This window comes from Ascidiella aspersa, chromosome 4 (genome assembly GCF_963924565.1).
Source record: "Ascidiella aspersa chromosome 4, kaAscAspe10.2, whole genome shotgun sequence".
NCBI lineage: Eukaryota > Metazoa > Chordata > Ascidiacea > Phlebobranchia > Ascidiidae > Ascidiella > Ascidiella aspersa.
This window is the reverse complement of record NC_139450.1, coordinates 15,367,539-15,394,980: the sequence shown is the minus strand read 5'-3', so window position 1 is coordinate 15,394,980 and position 27,442 is coordinate 15,367,539. Positions and strand designations below refer to the sequence as shown.

At 35.7% G+C, this 27,442-nt stretch overlaps 2 protein-coding genes across 7 annotated transcripts; both read left to right on the top strand.

Annotated features, from left to right (window-relative positions):
- Positions 1 to 5,465: 5,465 nt before the first annotated feature.
- On the top strand, positions 5,466 to 8,749 carry LOC146148138 (uncharacterized). Of its 6 annotated transcripts, none has more exons than XM_083386910.1 (7): positions 5,466 to 5,649; positions 5,795 to 5,913; positions 6,229 to 6,390; positions 6,464 to 6,541; positions 7,436 to 7,567; positions 7,804 to 7,876; positions 8,370 to 8,749. In XM_083386910.1, exons 1-7 carry the CDS (start codon positions 5,537 to 5,539, stop codon positions 8,494 to 8,496), a joined length of 804 nt encoding a protein of 267 aa, XP_083243036.1. In that variant the 5' UTR covers positions 5,466 to 5,536; the 3' UTR covers positions 8,497 to 8,749. The 6 variants fall into 6 exon arrangements, with proteins under 6 accessions (XP_083243036.1, XP_083243039.1, XP_083243038.1 ...); XM_083386913.1 differs by having other exon boundaries at positions 6,198 to 6,390; XM_083386912.1 differs by lacking the exon at positions 5,795 to 5,913 and having other exon boundaries at positions 6,254 to 6,390.
- A 9,479-nt stretch (positions 8,750 to 18,228) lies between these two features.
- On the top strand, positions 18,229 to 25,653 carry LOC146148137 (uncharacterized). Its single transcript, XM_083386907.1, has 8 exons — positions 18,229 to 18,697; positions 18,994 to 19,150; positions 19,213 to 19,351; positions 23,522 to 23,661; positions 24,011 to 24,248; positions 24,326 to 24,577; positions 24,659 to 24,774; positions 25,436 to 25,653. Exons 1-8 carry the CDS (start codon positions 18,661 to 18,663, stop codon positions 25,650 to 25,652), a joined length of 1,296 nt encoding a protein of 431 aa, XP_083243033.1. The 5' UTR covers positions 18,229 to 18,660; the 3' UTR covers position 25,653.
- Positions 25,654 to 27,442: the final 1,789 nt, after the last annotated feature.

Below are 27,442 nucleotides of genomic sequence, written 5' to 3'. Positions count from 1 at the left end.
CAAAATATTTTCTTAAAATTTATTTTTTGAATTAGAAACTGATGACGCCTATACATAAAGTGAAATGAATATTTCTGTTAATTCTAAGAAATGATTTTATGTTTTATACCTATTTTAATAAACAGTGTTAGCACTAATTTATCATTTTTATAACCTTTAAAAACATTACAGTACTGTGTTTACGCTAACTAACAAACCCTGCGTTTATCAAGTTAAATCGGTCACTTTGGTCCTCGTTGGTGTTGTTCATCCAACAGGTCACATCCTACAAAAAACAAAAGTAAATGTTGGCACAAAGAAAAATAAAATAGCTGTTTTTAACCATCTGATTATTGTTAATCACCTGCCTGGAATTTTATAATAGTAAATAGGTAAACAAAATGTGACAAATAGAAGAAGTATGTAAAATGATTAATTTTCTGATTGCGCCTACCGCTATCAACTTTTCGGCAAATAATGGTAACTTTGCTGTGGTTTCTATTTTACGAAAAATTTGAATGCCATTTACTCCAAAACAAGAAATTTATCGCCACCGTTTTATTTATTGAATGCGTATATACGGCTGCTTTGTTATTTTACTATTGATGAGCTAATTAAATATAGTTGTATTAAAGTATAAGATAAAATATTTTTAATTTCTTCAGTTTACTGAAGGGCCTTTCCATTTGTTTCAAGTTCTATTTACGAATAACTTGTAGGCTACTTGTAGTTGGCATGTAACATAACATTCCGCTAAAACCTTCTTCGAATTCACTTAGAAGTTATATTACGATAACCGCGCAAGTTTATCGATAACTAATCGGCGAACAAAGTCCAATTTCTATTCTGTAACCCTAAACACCCCTTATATTTCAACCCACATGCCATCCTAGCTCTGTTTTATATTTACCGACGGTATACTGTGCTCTATCGCGAACGGACCCATAATTAAACTTTACCAGTGGTGGGCAAACGTATTTCATGAAAGAGCCATTTGCAGAATATACAAGTACTAGAGAGCCCCAAAATTAATTCAATACAAAAACGGTAAATAATGTAAGTTCAGCAATAATAACAGAATTGTAATATAACAATACAGCAATAACAAAATGACACGCACATTATTTATCAATATCAGTCTTTTTGTTTGAATGGCTAATCTCTGAAACCTTGGCGATGAAATTGCGTTGACTTAAAAAAATAAAATAAAATAAAAAGAGAGAAACGTTCATAAACGGTACTAGCCTATTGGTAGCTTTTACAATTTTTTAGGAATTTTACGATTCGACTAGGAGAGCCACAAAAAACAGCCGCAGTTTTCCCACCCCTGAACTATATACGCGTGACATCGTAAAATATTCTACGTGGATATTCTTACAGATATAAGGTATCAACCTGCAATCCAACATCACCAGAGTTAAATGACGGCAGAGTCAGCTGTAGTTCGGCAATGCTTGGTTTGCCAATTAACAGCTTCCGAGTTAATCGCTTTTGGTTGATTGAATCATATTCGTAAAGTCGAACTTGTACTGTATAGCCATGTTGTGAGTTCGGTGTAACCATTGAAGGCCTTTTAAAGCAGGCATTTGTTGTAATAATTTTGCACCGAAAACGTTTTTGATTGGCAACTGCAAATTCAACGTTTTAGCATATCTAGCGGACATAATACCATGACCAACATAACTTACACCTATCAGTGGTGAGTTTAAATTTAGTTTTTTTTAACAACTGGTCAGCTTACAAAGGACGGATCCAGAATTTTGTGTGGGAAGAATAAAACTTTTAGAGATGACGTCACAAAGTAATTTGGTTAAAATTGGCAAAACGTTTAATTTGAAGGTGAAACGAATCGCATATTGCTCGATATGATGGCATTTATAGTCTAATTTAACATTTGTGTTTTAGTTGAATGCAATCCCTTGATGCCCAAAAGCATACTAATAACAGAAAGTAATTCGCATGATAAAAGTACGAAAAAAATTGTTTTACATATAGCAAAGTCGGCAAATAATAATTTGAGAGGGTCCATGGCCTGGTGCTTGGTGCCTCCCGTGGATCCGCCTCTGTCTACCACTTACCTACTTTTTCAAGGTAAATTTATCTTTGTACGATAATAAAAATAAAAATATTTTTATAGTTAAGATTTTTTCTCTACTGACGTTGGCCACGAGCCGGGTAAATCCTATCAATGCACTTACTTCATAACCAACAGATGCTGTGATGATGACAGTGTTTGTCGTAAATCATAAACGCATTTCATGTTATACTCTGTTGTTCGGATTACAGATCTCCCTTTTAGGGCTGTAAAGCCTTTTACAACAAGTTTATAAGAGACCGTCGTTACAAATGGGGTTGTCTGTTAAAATTAAATGAAGATAAAACACCGTTAATTGATTAGGTACACTAACCGAAATAATCAGTCCAAGGAATTTAGCAACTTAAATAATCCTCGTAACGTAACTCAAATTCGAAGGAGTTCAAATAAAACAAAAATTTGCTTTGTAGCGCAATCAGAGAGACATTTCTTTGAAAGGTTTTGAAATGTGGATTTACTTACAGAAAGAAATGTTTACTTAAGTGTAAGGTTTAAGTGATTCAATTAAGAGTGAGAATGACAAACCTAAGATTCAAAATAATGGTGTATGTAACCAGCGTTATGTAGTAAAATCATTACCCTATAACTCAATATTACCAACGTATCTTTGCTGCATTGATTAAAAGACTGATCCAACATGAAGACGATTTCCGAAGTCATTTGTCGAGATACGTGACAGTTACCGTTTTTTGCCTCTAAATAGGTCATTATAATGTTGTCCAAATTACGACTTTCTGTTACGAGCGTCGTATTAAGCCTAAATAAACAAGAGAATAATAATGTGCCACTTTAAACGAATGAGGTTTTTTACCTACCTGACCAGGACATAGTCTACCTCGCATGCAATTTTCGATGTCCACTTTACCTAAGAAAATAAAATAGTTTGATGATTTTTACTTTTCGCAATATTATATTCCTACTTGCCTCAGGTAAGGCCGCTTTTATTGACAGTGCGACTGTGCACACCCAGTATACACCCAATAACACAGCCTTCATAATATGTTGCAGTCGTTCTGCCGTGCCAATGGTCATTGTCAATACCGTACTATTGCAATTTCCTTTTGGTCACCGTTTTAGTTCCGGGGCGGTACTATTTATCATCAACATCAACGTAAGTTCAAACCTTTGTTTGCTGCGTTTGGATAACACAGTGTCGAGTTGTGTGCGTATACAATACATACATACTTTTTTGATATTTTGCAAAATTGAAAAATTCAGGTTTAACGACGTAAATTTTCGTTTGAGGTTCCCCTTACTTACTTTAACGAAAAGCACACGTGACACGTCCTACTGCCCTCGGCCGGGAACGGAATTTTATCTAATTCTTGTAATAATTCTACCAAATGGGGTATAGCCTACAGTAGTTTGAAGACTTTGTCTCAACTGGGACAATAACAGGAAAATAGTTACTAGGCTTAAAAATCAAAGTTTGTTTTTCTTTTTTTGTGTGTCATTCTACGTTGCTCCTAGTTTGCCATGTCAGTGGCGTAGCCAGCCGAAATTTTTTTTTGGGGGGCCAAAAAGTTGGAATGTTTTGTTTAGCTCTTAGCATTGTATCAACTGCTGTAACGAACACAAGTAACAATGCAAGCAAACCGTTTCGAGCAGTAACTGACTGAGTGTTAACGCAATACTCAAAAAAGAGTCAATGAGCAAAAACTGTCTGAAAGTAGTAAAAGTACATTAATGTATAGTAAATGTTATATTAACTATATCGTTTGTGGCTACGCCTATGGGCCATGTGTCCCTGGCTACGCCTATGGGCCATGTGTGTCATTCCCTAATGAAGGCTTTCTGGAGAGTTAGCCAAAACGTTGAACAAATAAATATATACCAGAAGAACTTACTTCAGTAAAGGAAAGTTTGTTGGTTTTGCATTTTTGTACTTGGTTCTACTCAAAATCTTGATAATGTTTCACATGTCGCCAAAACGGAAAGTGAAAAAAAATTAAATATTTAAGTAGCATCGAACATCATTTAGATTGTTCTTTTAACAAAAGTCGGAGTTTTACAGACATGGTTGTGTATAAGTTCTAAATCAGTGGTTCTCAACATTTTTTCTTTCGTGGCCCATTTACGTCGCAAAACAATCTGTGGCCGTAAAATTTTTGTATGAAAGAACAAACTGTCAAATAGGTTTAGAACAAAACACAGCAGGACATATTTCAAAACAGATTATTTATTCAACCGTGCATTAGTGAGATACTTGGGCCTGAACAATATATTTAGATTCCTTTTTAATTCCTCCCCAAGCCATTATTCCTGTAAAATTAAATATAGTGACACAAATGAAACTAAAATGTTCTTATGGCCCACCAGTTAGCGATGGCCAACTGTTTGAGAACCGATGTACTAGAGTGGTGCGGGTAGGGCGGGGGTGGGAAGGCTTTGAAATAAAACTATCAAATTTAAACAAAATAATCACTATTATTTGTGCACTATACGCGCGTAGCCTGGATTATCTTGCATATTGGCACGCGAGTTCTCTTTCATGATTTATGGCAATAGTTATCACGCTGTTCTTCTTTCGTTTACGGCTATAAAAATTTGCTGTTGTTGTTGATGCTTTACGTTTCAATCTCTTTTGGTATGTGTAAGATTATTATTTTTATGTCTAGATTTCCATATCTCACTTCATTTCAGTTATTTATGGCGATAAAAATGCGTTGTTGTCGTGAATGATTTTCGTTTAAATTAATCTCTTTGAACTTTTGGAATGAGTTATGGTATTATTTTTCTTCTAAGTTGTAAATGTATCACAGTATTCACGTTATTTCTGGCAATAAATGAAGGTTCGGATCCGGGACAACAAAGCTATTTTCCCCTTAAAATTAGCTGTACGATAAACTTATATTATTATCGTCTATATACACGACTTGCTCCGAAAAATAAAAAAACGCACCCAATTAAGCTTAGACGACCTATTATGCTGGTTCAATTTAGTTTTGTTTTGTGCTTCTATTAATTCAACGTGCTGGTTCTGTAGTTTGCCAGGGTTAAAATTTTAAACAACGTTTGAATGGATCACAACACCCCTGCGTCTGCAATGAAACTATTTAACGAACTTTTTTTTAAATCGCCACCAAACCACAAGTACAGTTCAGCATGCTTAAGCACACGTGACTGACATTTATCTATATTTAGCTCGAATTATATATAGCACTGATTTTAATAACGGTGAAAAAATGGGTTATGTTGTAATAATTGAATTCTAAGCAAACGCTTAAATTATACTAAGTTTTTTTTACACATTTATTAAATAAGCTGTCGTTCTTTTGTGGCCACGTCGCATTGTTCAATTTGAGTAGGCGACCATAAAACATTATTCACTTGCCCTTAGGCACTGTCGACGAAAGTCTAATTGAAAGCTTTTCAGTCGTGAAAGATACGCTATACATAAACAGACTAGAAACAGTTATTAGTTATGAAATTCGAATTATATACTATTAGCAATTGTTAGTTATGCTCACAGGTTTGGCTATAGCTAGGTTCTTGCCAAAACATTCCGGGTTTTACGTCAAAATGATGCAGTTCTCGCCAGCATTTCGTGCAGTGTTTTTTATTATATGTTTCAGGTAAATGCAACTTTTTTGTTATGTTTTTGAGGTATTGGTAACCTTCTAGTATACAATATCGTATTTGTTTTCATACGTTTTCCCTTAAATTAGCGACTATAAATGCGTCCATCCGATAATAATCAACATATAATAAACTTTGTAGTCAACATGTCGTGGGACAAGCCAAACCGCTGATTTGTCTTAACGGAGGCGTTTTACACCCAGTATTGAATGTATGTCAGTGTCAATTCGCTTGGACTGGGAGAAATTGTTCTCAATGGAGTAAGAGGAAATTACTTTTGTGAAGCCTAGCATCAACTATGGTCACGTATATACTCACTTCCAATTTTTTTTTGCTATGAAAACCTGTAGGTTTAAAGTATTCTAACATTTTTAAAACTGTAACGACATGAATAATTCTGAATTGCATTTTCTGCAAAAAATATTACCGGTAACCGTCAAACATAGAATTTAAAAAAAAGAAATAAAAAGTAAGTTGTATGAAATACATCGTAGCATGTAACATCATTGTATATTTATACAATGACCTACTGTACAATATGCAGAACACCTTAACAGCCAGAAAACGATGTTTAGAACACCATCTCTGCTATTTTGACAGCGGATATCAATACCGCGGAAGCCTACGGCACACAAAATCAGGAGAAAAATGCGCTATGTGGACCACTGGTCACAACAACAATTTATATCCTCTTGGTAAAAATGGAATTGGCCTTCACAATTTCTGCCGAAATCCAGGTTTACGATTGATGTATATCTTCGTACACATCTATGTGATCGTACAGTAATTGTCGGCTTTTTGTTATTCAAGGAAACGGCACTAAGGGACTTTGGTGCTATCTGGATGGTCCCAAGTTTATGGACTATTGCAATGCAACACAATGTCCTGGTAGGATTTATTTTACAATTTTTTCCCCCTATAGTTTGTCGAGGCATAATAAGTGTCCAAAATTATTAAAAACTATTTAACACGCATGAATAAACATAAATATGTCGCCGTTAGCAGGGTGAAAGCTAATCAGCGCAAAAGTGTCGTAAATGTGACTAGTTGTTTCATAATAAAATTCTTTACAAGAGCGTTTACTTTCTATAAATTTTTATTTACGTGTTACTTTATCCATATAATTTAAAACAGCAGATAAGTCTAGCGTGGCAATTTGATAGAAGCTCTATATTTCTTCATTTTCTGTTTAGCAATGTATAAAATGCTTGGAATTTAAGTGTAAAATTGTTTCAACACCAAACATCCGTTGAAATCATTGATTTTTAGTTTATGAAGCACATTCTGAACAGGCGCGGATCAAGGATTTTTGTTTATTGGCAATGAAAACATTTTTAGTGATAATGTCACAGTTTTGTCATACCGTGACGTCACAAAGTGAAAGAAGACGAAGTTAAACACCACGAGGCCCATTTATTTTGTTGAATGTGGAACTTTTAACACAAAAGCTATTAAGAAAGACGTTTTTGATTCGCACAAACGATAAACGCCTTTATATTGTTTGATTTGCCAAATTTTTAATTTTCGATGGTGCGATGACGCACTATGCCTTTGGGTTAAAACAATTTTAACCAAATAGGCTATCCGAAAAACACAATTTAGATTTGTTTAACTTTACTTAGTTAAAGTAGGCAGAGGCTACAGCACCCTTGATCCGCCCAAAGAGTGCCCCTTGATCCGCCCTTGTCTTATACCAGTATTTGTGTATTGGTGTCATTTCGCTGGCCGACTTGTCCGTCAGAATATTTTCCTTGCAAAATTATGTACGTTCTGTGTCCACAGATGAGTTTAAAATCGTTCCAAATATCACTGTTGAAGGAGATGATGCTGCGGAAAACGAAACAGTTCGCATACTGTTTGGTCCATTAATCTCTGGAGTTTGCGCTGGCGTGGTTGTGCTCCTTATAATTATCGGTTGGTCGTTGTTTAGCAATTAACAATATATTATGATATTAGATGCCCTACGTTGTTAAAAGTACAACAAATAATATCAGCATCTTAACTTGTTTGCTCCTCACTCATGCCCAGCTAAAAACTACAGGCGTTTGCTTGCTGTTTTGTATACTTCAGATTAGCCTACTATTCCAGTATGATTTTTTTTCTATTTTGAATAAAACATTCGTCTTTAATATTTTGCTCATTGTATTAAGGAACTGCAGAATATTTTCGACGAAGAAATGCACGACGCTTTCATAATAAAGAATTTAACGTGAAAAATGAAAGGTAACACGTGTCTTTGTGTAATTAATCATTTAACTTTACCACAAAGGACATTAGTACTTTAATTTGTGGAAAATTTATCTACCCAGGTTGTGTATTAGTCTATACCAGGTGTGTCCAACTCAAACATGCCGGCGTGCAAATTTTTATCTTATAACTTTTTCCCGTGCCAAAGTTTAGGAACTATTTTTTTCTAATATCAAAAGCGCTTTTATACAAAAAATAAAAACAGTATAGTGTTATAATATCAGAAGTAATTGTTTGTTGTCGTAATTGCTGGAATTGTTTTGTATTGTGAAAAACAATCACAATTGGTTGTATATCAAATTTAGCTTTTTTGACAATTGTTTGTATTTTGGGGGGCTTGCGTGCCATTTTTTATTAGGTCGCGTTCCAAATTTGGCACGCGTGCCTCATGCTGGACACCCCTGATCTATACATGCAATAAAACATTTCGTACACGTCTGTGAGTTTATTAACCCATTACTTTCTTTAGGTCAACAGAACGAAACCTGTCGGTTGAACCGAATCAAGGGCCACGTCCTGGTGGCGTTGTTACAGTTAATATGGACACCGGAGAAACAAGACAATTTAATAATACACAATTTTTGTCTGCAACCTGAAACGTGATTTAGGCATAGGCGTACCAAGAAACTCATCAAGGAAAGTGGTGTTCTTGCCACATAAATACAACCACAATCAGGTCAATATATGGGTCTTTGAGTCTTCAAATTGCTGTTTAATTTCCTGGTGACTTTGGGAAAGCGTTTTGGACCTAAACATGTGTGTAAAACATTCGTAAAGTTTCAGCATGGAAGTTTGCTGCACGTATTTGATTTCGTTTGTATTTAAATTATTTTGTCAATAAACTTTAAAACCAATTAAGCCGAGGTGGAATAAAGGATAAGGTTTTGCACTATAACTAAACTCCAATGGGTTATATCGCTGAACGAAAACCTGGCTAGTGTAATATTAATATTTAAAGAAAGGAGTTATTTGGGATAGGTAAATAAACTTCTTTTAAATGAATTTTAACAACATCACGTCGCCAAAAGTTTTGATTGCGCTGTTATGTGCTTTGTGAATGTAATAACCGGCTTTACCAAGTAAAGGCGTTTAAATGGATATATTTAACACAGGAGCCAGGGGGCATACTTATTGACGGCCACATTGACAGTCCTTATTTTTCGCATTGTTGCCCAGTAGGAGTTTTCTATAAAATAGGTACTCATCGGATAGCCTACTAAGGTGGTATCCGCAAAGTACGTAAAAAGCTTGCACGAAGTGTAAAAAATCATACATTTCGTTGAAATTGTTTACAAAACTTCAATGGAACTCCTTCAGACAACTCTACACCCCACAAGGATATATATCAGTCTTCAATGTAATCTAACCTGTTCAAACTACGAAATTTATCGCGACGTGGGTATAGTGTGGAAACCACAGTAACAATATATTAATTTTCCACCAGATGACCTGCCACATAAACCATTGAAAAAACGATGGACATTTTAGGCATTAAATGAAGCTGCCCTCATACGACATTATGCCAAATATCATAGTACCCTGCATGGTATTTGATAATAAGCCTCCTTACACGTGCGTTATACTGTAACATTTGTCGCACAACCCGAAATGGTCCTTCTGGATTTCCACGTGAATATTTAATCAAATAAAATGAGAGCTACAATCAATATTCAGCATATTATAACTCTCACTATAAATTGTAAAACCCACTATATCATTAAGTTGTTTAAGCATAACACCCACTATAACATTAAGTTATCATACGCACTTAGCGTCAGACAGAATAGGGACGACCAGCGCCTTTGCTTTTTACAGTGTATGGGTTCTAGACCAACTGCCTTTTGATTACCGCGTGAAACAAAAAAACACATCACATGATGTGTAATTTCTATTTAATGACATGTAATGCAAACGTTTAGACATAAGTAAAATGTTATGCTATTTGAAAAAAATATTTTCGCATTATTAAGGCCACTGACGAAAATCTTATGCTAACCGTAACATTACTTTTTACTTCTATGTTGATTGTCACGTTCATTGTTCATAATCAGGGCTATTTGGGCAAAATACGACTTTCCAAGCAATTTAATCCGGTCCGCGTCTTATTTTCCCAATACACAAGCTAAGTAAAAACAAGGAGGAGTTTCTACATGTTTGGTTGTATCGTAAACACACTTTTCAGGGACGGATCTAGACATGACCCCACCAAACTCTATTTTTAGCCTGTTTTATAGACTAAACTGGAAATTGTTTTCTCGCTTCACGCGAATCTCTTCAGTCTTTCTTTTGTGTTCCACTCGTTTTTTGCATCTATACAGTCAAAAGGCGTCATCTCTTTTGTGAAACTCTCATTTTTCTTCAAATTGGACTTCAGCTGTCTGGTGGCCCATGACTGCCATCCTGTTTTTTTTTTCAATTTAAAACAAAAAAAAAAAATAATAATAATAATATAAAAAAAAAAAAAAAAAAATTTAACAAAATAAAAAAAAAAAAAAATATATATAAAAAAAAAAAATCAATCAAAAAAAAAAAATAAAAAAAAAATTCGACGTGGCCCAGGACTGCCATTCCCATATAAAACGCATTACGGTCGGACCATCACTGCCAATCATAGAATACTTTCTATTGTGTGCTGTTAAAGTTCCAAGCCAGCGCATGGAGGTTTGCCACTTAGTCTTTTAGGCCTTCTGGTGGGATTCACCAAAGGGAAGTTGGCAGCTCGAAATTCTTTGCGGAATATCTCCGGAAGTAAAAAAGATATCGATTACGAAATATTAATATTCAGTAATATTCGGCCCTTAAATTAAAATGTGCCCTAAGTGACTTACATAGGGTGATAGCTACGAGTCTACTCTTCAAAATGGGATATGACTCGACCGCCAATTATTCGGGGATAAGTTATAAATATTCCTTTAAAAATTCAAAAAAACGTCGACAGTTTCAAATTTTGTCAAAACGTTTATAGGCTGCACCACTTAAGCAACCTGGCCGATCTTTCAATCAGGCCCACAACTCCTATATATGTTCTTTGCATTATTTGTTTTATAGTGTCACAATATTACGTTATATGGCGTGTATTTGAGATACTAATTTTGACCCGGCCACCACAACATTTTGAGTTTCTCATGGCGCCCGCGGTAAAATATTGCCAAACCCTAGAGGGCCTGGACTATAACATAAGGCTAACAGTTTAACATGTTACAACCTAATGCGCAATAGTGATAAAAGAGCCCACATCATGCTGGATTGTTTTATTTTGTTTAACCAAACAAAATTCAAGTTGACTTCGTACATTATGTTTTGTAGGTGCAATTAATTTACATCGCCGTTTCAACTACATTAATCCTTTCCGGTTATAATTAAACTGGTGAATACTCTATTCAACCTGGGCAACCAGGACCGCATTTAAGTTTTCATGGACCTGGGGCTGTATGGTAGTCAGAGGCCTATGGCTATGGGTATATTTTCGTTCTGTTTACTGTTCCAACCACAATTAATATAAAATAACACTGCTTTATTCACCTATCAAACAGATTCAATTAACATGTTTTCTAGCTTAACATAAAGCAATGCTGTGGATTACTTCATAGCTGTCTATTTTTTCTCCAAAATCTCGTTTTTAATACAGAGTGGAGCTAAGGAATGCAACTTATTTTGGCCCATAGAGCAGACAGGGGTCGGCAACCTTTTTCTAGTCGCGGGCCAAAACCAAACGCAGAAAGGTCTCTGCGGGCCTCACAAAATGTTAACTAAGAATTGTGTTATTGAAATGTTAGATCAAATGTCATCAGGGTAGCCTCGGATATAATAAAAGTTTTTAACAAATATATGTCCAATATTTTTGAAAACGTTTTCCGTTGTTCCGCGACGCACCTCGGTAAAGAATCGTTAATCTAGTTGAAAAGGCAGCATCAAAATATAAACAAACCGGACGTAAAATGGTCATTCGCGCGAAGCGAGGAAATTTTTTGCAATTACGTAGTTAAAACAGTCAAAAAGTATGTGAAATGAACTCTGCCTAATTTGTCAAAGAGGCGGCGGACCGGATGAATTGTATTCGCGGGTCGTAGTTTGCCGACCCCTGGTGTGGACGAACGCATTTTGGCACTCTTTTAAGGACCGAAAATAAGCGTTTCGCCTATCATTAGATAAAAGATGCATCCTTAATACAATAGACACGTTAAAAACGCAAACATGGACTCATTTTCCCTAACAAATCTAAACATTTGAGCTTTTTTGCTACTTTCTACGTTAAAATGGTGTTCTTTTAGCAGTGAAGGAAAATGAATCATCTCTTCAGGCAATGATTTTTCCAGATCATCTGGGTAAAACACTGAAGTTTTAGCACACTTTTTAATATTACGGTTAGATTTGGTATCAGTTCCGCAAGAAACGGAAAAAGCAAACACGATTCCTCTTCAAATCTATTTGGTGGGTCGGGTGATGTGTTTTCAGATTTATCCTCGCTCACCAATCGCACTTTTTCTCTTTTCTTGCTTTTCCTAACCACTTTTGTATTTTTTCATATTTTAGTCTTATGTGTAATTTAGCATTAAACATGACTTCGTCAAACCTTATACTTACATCACATTCTAACATATTTTTGTAACACTCCTCTGCACAACAAATTCTTTTAACGTGGCCTATAAGGCTTGTTACCTTACGAAGCATGCTGGCAAAACACCGAAATTTTTATTTGAAACATTCACGATTTTTACGTATTGTAACAATCTGGCTGAGCTAAACATAACTTAAGGTAGCTCATTGTGGTTTTTTCTAAGTTTGTTTTCGCATAGTAGCTTAATTTGTGTAGTAACAAACATGCACAGACGTCACGAGTTTACAGTCTGACAGCCTCAAAATAAGGGCGATTTGTTTAATTACTCTATTAAAAGTGTGCCGCGAAATAGTTAAGATTTGTTTAGTGTGCCACGAGCCAAAAAAGTTTGGGAACCACTGGGCTACAAGGTGTGACTCCAATTGTGACGAAGCATATTTAGTTAACCCTTTTCAGGCATCAGCAAGAAATAGTCAAGAGACGAACGACACATATGCTGTATAACAATTTAGGCTATATGTTCCCCATGACCGCCAAAAAGCAGAAAAACGTTTTACATTTACCGAACGTGTAGCGCCACGCAGTGCAACGTTTAGGGTGAGTAAAAAACGAATATCACGAAATTTCGTTTCGTTGGGAGCCGGTTAGGTTAACGCCTATTTAATATACCATCCGGAGAATGATTGGCGCCGGAAATACGTATTTTTGAGGGCCGACCATCGCCTTCGCTAAATTGTAATAGTGAAAATAGATATTTGAAATTTCGGCTGTGGTATCGAGATGCAACGCTATCTTTGTCTACGAGTTTTCGAATAAGACGAAATTCTGTGTAAGATTTGAGACAACAAAATGATTTTTGAGGCAAAAAAGTAAAATATTTACATCTATAAAAATTTTTATTTAGTACTAGAGCCAAGTGATTATGTATTGTGATTTAATAGGAATTTCCTATTGCATTTTAGTTAGGTGATGGCAAATAATACACCCGAAAAGCTTGTCTAAGTTTTAAATCAGGCCATGCCAAGTGTAAATGGCCGCCATGGGGACCAGTGGTTCACAACCCGGTAGGAACCAGTGGATCAGTAAATTAGCAGTATTGTTCGCCTACCGAGTAAACAAATCACAGAGATCAGGAAATTTTCAACGGCATCTCTAAATTTTAAAGTTCGTGGTAACGTATTAACAGATACACAAACGATAGTGATGTCGTCAAAATTGCTTCTTAAGGCACATATACGGAAATATGAATTAAACTACAAGCCCATGTATATAGTAATAAATATAAATATTTCAGATGAAAATTGCAATAGTAATAGATGGTATTTGAGTTCTTCCCCAACAAGATGTTCTAAAACCAATGGCCCCCAACCCTTGAACCATTGGTCCCCATTCACCTGAGTAGCATTTTTTGCATGCAAAATAGACAACTTTTCTGTTCTGAAATTTTAAGTTAAATGCTGTGGTATGTTGAAGGATAGATTAAAGTTCATGTTGGGACTTCTAAATCCCATTTTACGAGGCAAATAAGTCCTGTAGATGCAAAAACGTCAAAAGTGACGCACTGGTCCCACATCTCCCCTACTGGCCGTATCCTTTAAAGCAGGGGTCGGCAACCATTGTCGCAATGCGGACCGGTTTAAAACTGAAATTTTGTCGCGGACCGGCCTTGAAAAAACAACAAATGTTAAGTAAAGTAAATTTATTACAACTTCTTTCAATGCGAACTTTAAGCTTGTTTTAGAGATTCTCTTATCTAGGAATTATTGAACCCGCAGGCGACTTTCGGCCAGTTAAGCAAATTAACCAAGCCCGCGGCTCATTTTAATAAAACTTTTATTATTTTTTTTCTGTGCGATACTAATTCTGATTTTTTGTCATACCAATCAACTATAGAGCCATGGGCACTTGCCCCCCTCGGAAATTTCAAAATGCGATTATTAGTATTATTTATAAGTGTAATATGTATTAGGCCTACTTATGAAGGTTAAAAATGTTATACATTATCCATTGCCCCCAGTGGCGTATCCAGGGGCGCGGGAGTTCTTACCCCCTTTTGTAAGTGATATTATAGTTTTTTGTTCGTTTTTGTCATGGTTCAACAAACAGTTTGAAGCGGCGTGCTTTTTAAGTAATTGGGTCACGCGTCTTAATCTAATGCGAAACCAAAATCGAGCGCAAAACGTTTTTCTCATTCGTTATTTGTTTAGGTTGACTGATTAGCAAGTGTGTACTGTATTCGACAATTGACAACGCTAAGTCAAACCTTCTTTCTTTTTTTTTCTGAAAACGTAGAGTTATACGCAGTATTATCCTCGCTGTTCGGTCTCTGCGCTAATATCCGATGTTGGTGTAACATCGACATTTGTTTAACTAAAGCAGATTCTTAAAAGGGGTTAACCTATAATGTTGTCTGTCGTGCGCGTTTCAAAGTCTTCATTTTTAAGTAATAATGGTTAACGCAAAATTATGCTCTTTAAGTGTGAAATAGACACAACTTATTTACCCTCAACCGCAGCTTGTTTTTCAGCTGACTTGGCACACAGCTCGGCGCAGAAGTTGCGCTAATCGTGGCATAATAACACCCGGAAAAAACGGTACTTCGTTTAGTACAGTAATATCCCGGTTAAGTCCGCAAATTGAATTTTACAGGCTTGTGCGGACTTACCTGGTAGGTGCGGACTTAACATTTTGAGCTATACTTTTGCGTACGCGTACAGTGGGTAGCGCAAAAAAAATAGGCTACTTCTCAGCACAACAAACTCTTTAAAGTCACAATAATTAGTGCGTGTTTAAACGTCTTTGAAACTTGTAATTCACATTGTGCTAAAGTACATTTTAACACGTTTTTGTGATTTCTGCCAAACCTGACAATAATTAACTAAAACAGCGTTCACCCATTTGATCCCATAACGCGTGAAGTGAGGGAGTTACGCTAGTAAATTAAGCTTTAATCGTGCAATTTTAACTCTACGAAGTGTCAGGAAAAGGCAAACTTTCAGTTGAATCTCAGAGACTGTAACTTGCTATTGCATTGAGTGACCCAGGTCAGCCTAGTAAGTGAAATCCTGCACGAAAGTATGATAAACTAAAATACATGCTGTATCTGCGGGTTGACAGCTTGCCCCGCGCAAGTCTTCCGGTTCTACGTTTATTGTCGATTTTAAAAGCAAAGCAAATCGCTGAAGATCCCTCGTTCAGAGAATGGCAAAAATGTGCAAAATATGCAGCAGTTTACGATCCACATGATAATGATGTTTAAACATCAGTGAATATTAAAAATACATTAAATATCTTTACTGCTGTCACAGCGTTTGTTGTGCTTTTAGTTTCTTGTGACATTATTTGAAAAAATATTTTTGATAAACTTGAATCCAGATTTTTTGGGTAGTTTTTGCGGACTTAAACGGGTGCGGACTTAAGCGGGAGATTACTGTATTGCAGGTGGTGAAAGACGTGCTTGTAATTTAGCGCTCGTTCCCTTCATGGACCTTGAAAACTGCGCTACTGATAGTCGAATTATCTAACACAATTAGTCACACATATTTCACGGTCTTCGTTTGTTTTTTCGCCCCAAGTTAACGATTGCACAGTGCACACTGTGATTTCGCAGCTGGCGCCTGACAGCATTGTCGACGACGCACGCGGTCGCTTTTGCTGGACGTATTTGGTTGTTTCTAATTAGTTTTTTTATCACATCTTGTAATCACCATTCTATGACGTCATACTGTCACTGTTTATGACGTCATCATTCATTAACGTCAGACGAAGAATAGGGGAATTCCCTAAGTTGAAAATTCAGGACCCCCCTTTTTGATTTTCTGATTACGCTCCTGATTGACTACCCCTGGAAAATTTTCTGCGGGCGCCCCTGCATGGAGTATATTTAAACGAAAGTTAATGAGTTTTGACTTCAAAAAATACATTAAATTTTTAACGAAAGCCGTTTGGGTTTAAATCAGATTTTAATCCGGCAACCTTGCTATGGACCGGTAACAAACTCCTCGCGGGCCGGCGTTTGCCGACCATTGCCTTAAAAGTTTTATTTTAAATGTGTATTTCGACGACCTATTTTAGACAAAATACGAAACATTACCTTTCGGTTACATGCTAAATTGCCACAAGTAATTTTAAAATCATCGATTATAAATCAGATATGAGCACACTGACATCCTGGGTCAACATAATATGTAATGGTGATTAACAGGAAACAACCCACCGGAGAACGATTTGGCACCAGAATTACATATTCGTTTTAAAAATGACGCCAATCGATTAATTGCCGCTTTCACACAGGCCGTTTCCAATAAGGTTGTACTGGTATTGTGGGAAAAATTGTAGTTTAAAATTTTATTTAAAATTTTAGCAAATTTATCATTATTTCGTCATCCTCATTGAGATAAAGTTTTGCAGTAAAATCATCAATAGGGGGAATTACCGTTTTACTTAACAATAGATTACAGAGTTTGCTTGGTTTATCTAGAATAATAGGTTTCGAATCTCGAATAACGAATCCAGAATATCGAATCCTAGTCTAATTTTATTAAATTATTTAACCTCGATTTTGGGCACTCTTTCACTTATGTACGTGAAAAGTTATGCAAAAAAACAAAACAAAATAATACCGCATACCACAACGCATATTGTTTGGGTTAGGGCGCGGGTTAGCGTTTGGGTGAGGGTGGGTAAAGTAATATTATGTGTATTATTAATAATAACTTGACCCACCCTCAACCCTACGCTAACCCGCACCCTAACCCAAACAATATGCGTTGTGGTATGCGGCATTTGAAGAAAATTTTTTTTTTATTAATTTTCACGTACATAAGTGAAAGAGCGCCCGATTTTGTTTGGGGAAGGGATTTTTGCTAACATGTGTACATCATAATAAAAAAAATCTCCCATATGTTTAACATTCTTAACAACTGTCATTTAAAGCAGTTGTGTAAACTGTAATATGTCCACTGTCCTGGTTGTTGAAAAACTTATTTTTGCCAATATTTAGTGAGTACAATGCAACACCGAATACTGAACTCTTTAGCAATTCGGTCTTGTTTTTAAAGCATTGTTGGGTTTTTGTGCTTTCTTTTTTGACTCTTTTTTTTGATCTGTTATGCAGTCAAATAATGTACTGCAAAAAATAAGTTACTATTGACATAACAAATACTTGATGATTACGCTGTACATTACTGTATAACCTCGCTGAATATTGGCCTAAAGTTGACCTTAAGTAACCCTATAGAGCATTAGGTCGACATCCAGCACCTCTTACAACGTAATGTTACGTTTGCAACTTAACGCATTTAGGGAAATTGGGAACTCCCCACCTGAAATTACACGTTAGTCAATCGCCCAATAATGCCTAATTGACATCTAATTATTAGACAATCGTTATTGCGGGACGCAAAGTAATTGGTCGCCCGAAAAAACGCTGAAGCTGCACTCCCTGGTTACATTTAAAGCAATCACTATAAGTTGGTCGCCGCAGCGACAGGCCAACTTACCACACGCGTTTGTACAATTAGGCGCAACAATCGGCGGTAAAATATTAAACTATATCGGTTCCAATTAACCGAAATAAACGGCAGAATTGGATTCGAATCTCATCTGGATTCGAATCCAAGGATTCGATATTCTACTTTGAACATCCCTAACAGTGACAGTACACAGCACCAAAAAATTAGCAAAAAAATAAGTAAAAGCAGAATAAACATATATACGCAAAATATTTTAGAAAAAAATCCGTTAAAGTATGGAAAACCGTAGTATCACTTTAAATCGAACCAGTGTTTGTAAAACGGTTCCAGATCTAAGATTTTACAATTATCCCAATTAATTCCGTGTCAAAGTTTAACCCCATGCTTCACCAGAGCTGACCTAGATACCTTTTTGTGTCGGACATAAAGCATATGTCATTTGTTTCAGTTTCGTAGTATGAAAGATGAAAGGAATGTTACCTAAAGTTAGTAGACGTATACCTTTAGATACTTGATTAAAAAAATTAACATGCTATTACAATAGTTTTTTTTTAAGATCTAAAACGATCTAAAATTATCTACTTAGATATTAGGCATAATTTGCTTTTTTGTCCTGAAGACCCATTTGTTTATTATTAGAATTTAAACTTGAGAAAATAATTTCATCAAGACAAGAGAGAGAGTGGTGAAACAATAAACGTGGAATGGTATTTTGATCGCATACCAACATGCAACGCATAGCTGTCATAGGCGCTGGAGCAGCAGGTGGTTTGTTTAGTATTATTTATTGTACAGTTTTTAGAAAAATAGTCCATTACTTGAGAAGTTTACTTTGACCATACCCTTTTTCTCATTTTATAAATATTTAATTAGGTATATATATTAGTATCTGTGTTTTGTTTGTTTTTCATTTATACTTTTGAATGAGTGCCAACTTCCAACTATTATATAAAGAAGTTTTAAAAAATACACATGAATTGTGTTTCGTAGTCTAATGTACAAAAATTGTTTTTAGAGGAATTGTTTGTTCTGAAAAAATAATAATTTTCTATTTTTTATAGGATTATGTGCTGCTCAAATTCTATCAAGGGAAAAAGTATTTGATACTGTTATATTTGAGGCTACGAATCATATTGGAGGAACTTGGTACTACACTGATAAAACAGGGAAAGACGAACATGGCATTCCAATACATTCATCAATGTACAAGAATTTGAGGTAGTTTTTCACTATAAGTTAAAATATTACAAATATTTAAGCTTTTATGTTTGAATTTGTAGAACAAATTTGCCAAAGCAAACCATGGCTTTTCCAACTTTTGCCTTTGATGAAGATCTGCCATCTTTCTTAAAACACTCTGATGTACTGCATTACTTAAAAACATTTGCTCTTCATTTCAACATTGAAGATTTAATTAAGGTGGGGTTACAAATAAACATTTTGTACATGGTAAAATTTTAGTGCAGATCAGTGCTAATCATTTTACAGTCACACTGACAATGTTTTTGAACTTTTAGTAGTATGTAATTTGAAAACATATGTTTGTCTGAAACAATTATTATTAAAGCAGGATTATTTGCCTAAATTTGCAACTCAAATTTAGGTATATAAGATGTTTATTGTATTTATTTTCATCTCACTTCCCACAGCTTCCTCCAGACTTTTATGTTTGACAAATTCACATTCTAATACTGAAATGCATACATGCATATTGTGCTACACAATAATTTAGTGGTTCTCCGCCTCCAAAATTTGTTTTAGTGATTGATTAGCAATAAATATTTACTTCTAAATGTCCCTTTTGCTTAATATAAGTTTTCAAAATAAAAGTCCTGTTGTTAAAATAAAAGGACTTAAAATAAAGCTCCTTTTCTATTTTTTGTTAGAATCTGATAGGGTCATGTCAAAAAAGCAACATTTTTGTGTTGATTTGACATGGTTTGATTCTTTGGCCCTCTAGATTTAAAATGTAATAGTAAGATTCCTGCTTTAAATTTTTATAAATAGTTTTTTCTCATCCGGTTAACAATACATTGCACATGCAAATTAGGTAAGTAAGTCAATAAAGTAGCTTAACGATTAGGAAAAGCTACAGCCTTCAACCATTAATGGTTATACAAAGAGCCTGACCCTATTTGACAGATAAATACCTTAGAGCAGTGGTCGGCAAACTTTTTTGTTGTGGCCCAAAGTACTCTTTTAAGGTTTATTAAAGGCCCACTACTTAAAACCTCAACGAAAACAGTGGCGGATTCAGACGATTTTATTTTAAAGTGAAGTATTAGACTGCGCCTTGATGCCCAAAACACTGCCACGCCATAATTGAAAACATACTATCAAATGTATGTTTTACAACAAAAGAATTAACGCGCGAAGCACGAAACATTTTTCGCTTACATAAAGTTAAAATTGCCAAAAATAGTTGGACAGACATTCTCAGGATCACATTTGGCACGTAAGCTTTTCCAAGCTGAGCCAATTTAATAAATGTACATGCCACACCAACTGTTAATATAAAGTAATATAAATGTACGGCTATCAAGCGGGCCACAACTATACATGATAAAACAAAGCTATTTAAAAGTTGCGGCCCACTAAAAATGGCTTTGCGGCCCACAGTTTACCGACCACTGCCTTAGAGGCAAATAGCAAAAATTGTTGATTGAAATAAACAGAAATACATTTTTGCTGTATTAATATAGACCTCATCAGTTGCTGTAGGAAACCATACAGCAAAATTATACATTGCACAGCTGTTCTGCCATACCGCGACTTGTGTATTGGGCCTGCCACCTAATCCTATACAGTTTGCGTGAGTTCTGCTGGTTAGTGAAGGTTTATTCTGTCTAAAAATGATTCCTGTCAAAACCACAACTAAAATACCAATTAAAAGTATATGTTAACAATAAAAGGTTGTCAAATAGCATTAATGACCGTATATTTTTACTGTGAGACTTTATGATAATAACTGTGATATTTGGCTTATGTCAATTAATCAATTCAGGTGTTTAATGTGTTAGTGAACATGTAACACTGGAAAAATATATTTTAGGCCAAAGCTTTAAAACAATCCTCATTGCATTGATTGTGCAATGGCAGTTCCACATTATTAAACCCCCAAAGAAAGAGTTGAAACTTTTACTTGCATCAGATATTAAAGGTCCCTCACATTGGCCGATATGTAAATAATTATTTATATGTAAGTTGTTCTTAGGTTATTGTAACTAGGAGCATTGTTTACACAGGCACAAACTGCTATAGAACTTATAACTATATAGGGCAGGGGATCTTAAACTTTTTTTACCATAGACCCCTAAAATTTTTTTGGAGCTCGCGTCGACCACGCTAGGCCAAAAAAGTTAAAAAATGACATCATAAATTTAAGTCACAATGCAAATAGACTTAAATCTGCTGATTTCGGTCCAAAAATGTGAAAATGAAATGGAGTCTTATTACAGTCAGTGTAAAACCGTTCTTTTTTTAATTAAATTGTTCTCTTTGATAGATTGTTTTACTTCTAAAATATACACTAATATTTCAAATAGGTGTTGTTGGACCCCTAAAACTAGTTCATGGACCCCAGTTTAAGAACCCCTGATTGTTTTCTGAACAGTGACTATCGTCGAAAAAATGTTTGTCGACAAAAATCAGACTGATTCGATATCGCACAAACCAGGGAGGGGAGAAAATGTGTTTGGGGGATATTGATATAAGGATAGCGCAGTAAAATGATGCGTTTATTAGTGAAGTTCGAGTAAAGACGGAGTTACTTTTTTTGCTAAATAATTTGTAGGTAAGGGTGTGTTTATTAATCCGAAACAGTTGGAGTTTTTAAGTTGAACGATTTTAAAGAAACCAGGTTTTCATGTGATAGATAGTGTTGGGGCAAAACCGACCCCTCGCAAGTAGGGATGTTCAAAGTAGAATATCGAATCCTTGGATTCGAATCCAATTCTGCCGTTTATTTTGGGTAATTGGAACCGATACAATTTAATGTTTTACCGAGGATTTTTGCGCCTAATTGTACCAACGCATGTGGTAAGTTGGTTTGTCGCTGCGGCGACCAATTTATAGTGCTTGCTTTAAATGTAACCTGGTAGTGCAGTGTCAGCGTTTTTTCGGGCGACCAATTACCGCGTCTCGCGGTAACGTTTGTCTAATAATTAAGTGTCAATCAAGCATCATTGGGCGAGCGACTAACGTGTAATGTCTGGTGTGGAGTTCGCAATTGCCCTAAATGCGTTAAGTTGCAAAAGTAATATTACGTTGTAAAACGTGCTGGCCGTCTGCAAAATGCGCTATAGGGTTACTTAAGGTCAACTTTAGGCCAATATTCAGCGAGGTTATGCAGTTATGCACGGGGTAATTGTCAAGAATTTGTTATGTCAATAGTAACTTTGTATTCTTTGCAGTACATTATTTGACTGCATTACAGATCATGTTAGTCAATAAAGAAGCACTAAAACCCAATAATGCTTTTAAATTCAGGACCGAATTGCTTAAGACTTCTGTGTGCAGTGTTTCATTGTACTCACTATTGGCAAAAATATAGGTTTTGGCAACGACCTGGACAGTTGACATAATACAGTTTACAGAACTGCTTCAAATGACAGTTGTTAAGAATGTTAAACATATGGGAGAATTTTTTATTATAATCAAACTGTTTGGGCGATTTATTGCTGTGATTGTGGGCCCTGTGGGGCAGATTAGGATTAATCCCTTCCCCAAACAAAACCAAGGTTAGATAATTTAATAAAAATATACTAGGATTCGCTATTCTGGATTCGTTATTCTAGATTCGAAACCTATTATTCTAGAATATCTTGGGATTCTACTTGTTCTGACTTTTTGAGAAAACGTTTAAAATGGTTGTCTTGGTGTTTACCCTATTAACTTTTAGTAAATGGGAATGTTTGTAAGCTAAATGTATGTGTGCATATGTTTTTATTTCCCTAGTTATTAAATTCATTTTGTTTTTAAGTGCATCACAATAAGACATTGCATACAAACTGTAGGGAAAACGTTTAGAACTGTTCGACTCAGTGGTTCTTAGCTTTTTTCTATCGTGCCCCCTTAAGTAATTATTCTTGTCTCATTAATATAATATTAAAATAACATCGGTATTTTCCGTTACATATGGGTGCGACTACATAAAGTTACAAAAACATAACTCTGAATCGTGCGAATATAGTAGACCAGACTTATTGAGAACAAAATTGCTCTTGCTCCATATATTTGAAGGCATTGACTTTACAGTTTGTTAGGCTGCACAGAAACCACCTCAAAATGTTGCCAAAAGCGCAAAAATCAAACAATGCGTTAATCGTGTTTCAAAAGGTGCGAAGGCTATCTATTGCAAATGCAAAGGCTATCTACTGCAAATAACATCACAAATTCGCGCAAATATGTCTGGGTTTCCCCCAATTTGTAATATATGAATGACAGGTTTGTGCAAAGTGCAAATTTTGTTCGCAGTTTTGTTAAAAAGTCGCAAAAACCTATTGCGGAGAGGTTGGCATGATGCACAATCCTTGTGCACAAGGCCTCATTTCTATATAATATATACTTCAAATTGTTTTAAAATTTTAGTTTAATACAGTTGTGGAAGATGTTCAACCGAATGACCTCCTTCCAGGTTCTCAATGGCCAAAATGGACAGTTACCTCACGGAACGTGAAAAGTAATGAAAAAATTTCACACATCTTTGATGGAGTTGTTATTTGCAATGGGTTAGAAGCATATCGTTATATTTTGCTTTAACCTTTACTATTTAGCTGTTGTGTGTAGACCTTAAACATCCTAATAGAGCCTTTTGTCGCAAATGATCTTATTGGCCACTTTTTGGATGTCCATTGTGAACCACATCTTTTTGATTTTTGTGCCTCCCAATTGCTTACATGTAGCAGTAAGACAAATCATTAGGGGTGGCGAATTGTTTTGTATATTACTGTTCTTTTAGGCACATAGTTTAAAGCCAAAGAGAAGGCCTCTATTCACTAATCGAGTTTGTTGCCCTCAATTAATCAAACTTCAGTTCGTTTAAACTGATCTTATAATATTTGACTTGATCCATTCTAGGCACTACTCTGTACCGAGAATGCCTATTTTGCCTGGACAAGAACTTTTTCAAGGAAAGGTATTACACAGTCACGACTACCGAAACCCAGAAGATTTTACCAACTTGAATGTAGTGATGCTCGGGGGACGATCTTCTGGAACGGACATATCCTTAGAACTGTGCAAAACGGCAAAACATGTTACAATGAGCCACAAGGGCCCCTTTCACGTTTCCGAGTTGCCTGGAAATCTCCAACAGGTTGACCTTCCTGACTGTTTGTTTTTTGGTGTTTTATTTTTTGCTTTACTTTATATATTATATTTTTTTTATTTCAGAAACCGCCAGTTGTTCGCTTGACAAGGAATGGCGTGGTGTTTGCAGATGAAACTGAGGCGCCGTGTGACGTTTTTCTGCTCTGCACTGGATACGAGTATTCATTTCCATTTTTAAACAAAGCGAAAGTGGTAACCTGCGAGAATAATCGTGTCACCCCATTGTATAAACATCTGATTCATATAAAATATCCCAATCTTTCCCTTGTTGGCATTTGTCACACGATTTGTCCATTTCCACAATTCTACTGTCAGGTGACTAGCAGTTAGATCCTATATAGTATATACCTCTGCTGACCCTTATTTTGTTCAGTGTAACATTGTATGTTTTTTCAGTTACTGTTGGTCGTGGGTGTTTTGACGGGCAGAGTAAAACTTCCTTCTGAACAAGAAATGCTTGACGATGAACACCAAGATTACTGTGCCCGAATTAAAAGCGGCTTACCTCCCAGGTATGGATCTCTATCAACGTGTTTGGTTAATAGACTAGAGGACTGTACCGTAGCCTACACTAGTCAAGCTCATATGTGTCGTAATTTGGGGGACTTTATTTGATCTTTTTTGGGGCAATTTCGTCGAAAAAGTTTCATGTTAACATGTTGAGATTGAAAAGTTTCGTGTAACATGTTGCATTAATTATTGAAAAGGTGATGCACACCGAAAAAAATAAATCAACATTTTTGTAATTCTCACTTCTGCCTAAAAGTTACCTAAATTCCTGTTCTACTACATTTTAGTAATCGCTTGGTATAGCTTGGCCCACACTTGCGTTAACCTATCGCGACTACAAAGCCTTTTAGACGTGTAAGTTATTTTTGTAAAACACTATCCATTATCCAACCTTGGGAGAACCTAATCTTATGGATTGCGAAACTGTTTATTTTTGCTTTCGTTTAAAATGTTGTAGTGTGTTTTTTTAAGTCGTTTAAAAATAGGTAAAGGGATTCTTGTATGGTATATGACAAAATATATTTGTACTGTTAACACGCCGAAGTAGATACAGCATGTAATGTTGAAGATATGCTTAGGCTTTTTCGCCAACCCTGTAAATTAAATAGCATTGAAAACAAAAATGTAAGGTTTTTCGTTAATGCGGCTTCCAAATTTCTGCAGGCATGCCCATGTAATGGGTCCCCGTCAGTGGGCTTACAATGACGAATTGGCCGACTTAAGTGGTAAAGATAGGATTCCAGAGCGTGTCCGACTCCTATACGATCTTTGTCATCACAGACGGCTTTTCAACTTAATGGAATACAAAACCGACGAATTTTCGCTATCCGATGAAGGCAATTACTTTCGCACTTCGTCGAATATGCCACTCTCTGATTAACGAAAATAATTAATTGTTTCTTGGTCCATGTGAAGTATCTCCAAACTATCCGTTTATTTTTGCATTTTTAAACGTCTCGCACGAGTGTTGCACTGCTAGCTATATGGCAATGCTACACATGGGTTTTGCTCATATAAACCCTTTTACTTTTCTTAACTTTTTTTGAATTTATTTGCTTTCAATTTTTTTAACCTATGACGGACTTAACCAAGAGAAAGTAACCAGTTAAAGAAAAAAAAGATGTACCAGTAGGGGCTGGTGTTTTCCCATTGACCAAAATGGTGTTCGGGAATATCTGACTGAAACAGTAGAGTATGGTGGTCTAACTTCTTTTGACAACCTGTTTCCATTACGGAGCAGGGCCACCAAGGGGATATAGTCTTCAATTCGCCACACACCTTTGCTACATTATCGCAGTATATCGAACAGCGTGCGTTTTAATTTTAAATAAGATTTTTTCCTTTTTGCAAATTGTTTCAGGTATATTTTAATTATATGCGCTGCAATAAAACCTCTCTTCAGTGTTTATTACACGAACTTGCAAAATAGATTTTTTTAAAGTGACATTGCAACTAAACATTAGATTTCAACAGGTTGTTTTTAAGGCACAAAGATAGAAACAGCTTATAAAAGAGATTTAAAGGGTTTGACGGCAAAATCACGATACTACGCTTTAAAGATGTTATATCACGTTTAGAACGTTACCCAAAAGTTAAAATAGCACTTGGTCAAAAGACTCCTCTTGTGAAATATCCTTGCAGCGAAAGATAGCTATGACAGGATATTTACAAGATTGTGGTTCTATCTGTTTCTACCAACATTTTAAAGTATAAACATATTGTCTTAATCCAGAAGTTGGTAATACCTTAGGTCGGTCATGTTAAAATGGCGGATCGGATCCGGTTCCGGATCTTTTCAACGTTTTGTGCGGTTCTTCTAATGTAGTCTTGAAAAAATAAAATACTTACTTTTTGATTATTTTAACTATACATAAGTGCGAAAAATTTTCGCGCTTCGCACGAATGATTTTTCTACGTCCAACTGCTTTAAGTTTTGATGCCGTCTTTTGAACTAGATCGGCGCTTCGTTGCCGTTTACGGAAAACGAATTCAAAAATATTGGTCATATATATATATATTTTTTTCGCTCGCGTTGCTCGCCACGTGCGTCCTCACTTAGAAAGGTTAACAAAAACTAAACACGATTAACTATTAATATTATCGCGTTTCTTCAAATTAGTTTTATTACACTTTTCATTAGCAGTATGGATGACGACGTTTGGGTTTGAATTTTAAACCAAACACGCCTTTTTTTGCGCTTTGCGCCAACACTTTACTGCCTCCTTAAATGTAATTAAACACGCTTTTAGATGAAAAAAAAGATCCGAGGTCCGCCATTAAATGTTGTTCTAACATTTTAATAACACAATTCTCAGTTAACATTTTGTGCAGCCCACAAAGACCTTTCTAAGTTAGGTGTTGGCCCGCGACTAGAAAAAGGTTGCCGACCCCTGGTCTAAACCAACTCTTCATTTTTCTCACTGAAACAATCTTGGTGCTGTAGCACACTTCACTTTTGACTTTTACAAAGTTATCAATATGTTGTAGGGTACATTTACATAAATAAAGCACCATAAAAATTTAAGTGTGTCCAACATGTTTACTATTCGTATTTGGTGGATCATTATGTTGTCAGGTTTGACTGTGGTGGATCATGATAGAAATCATTTGAACACCCCTGCCTTAGGTGTTGTGAGGCTTTGCACACAATTAGTGGTTTCTATAGCGAGT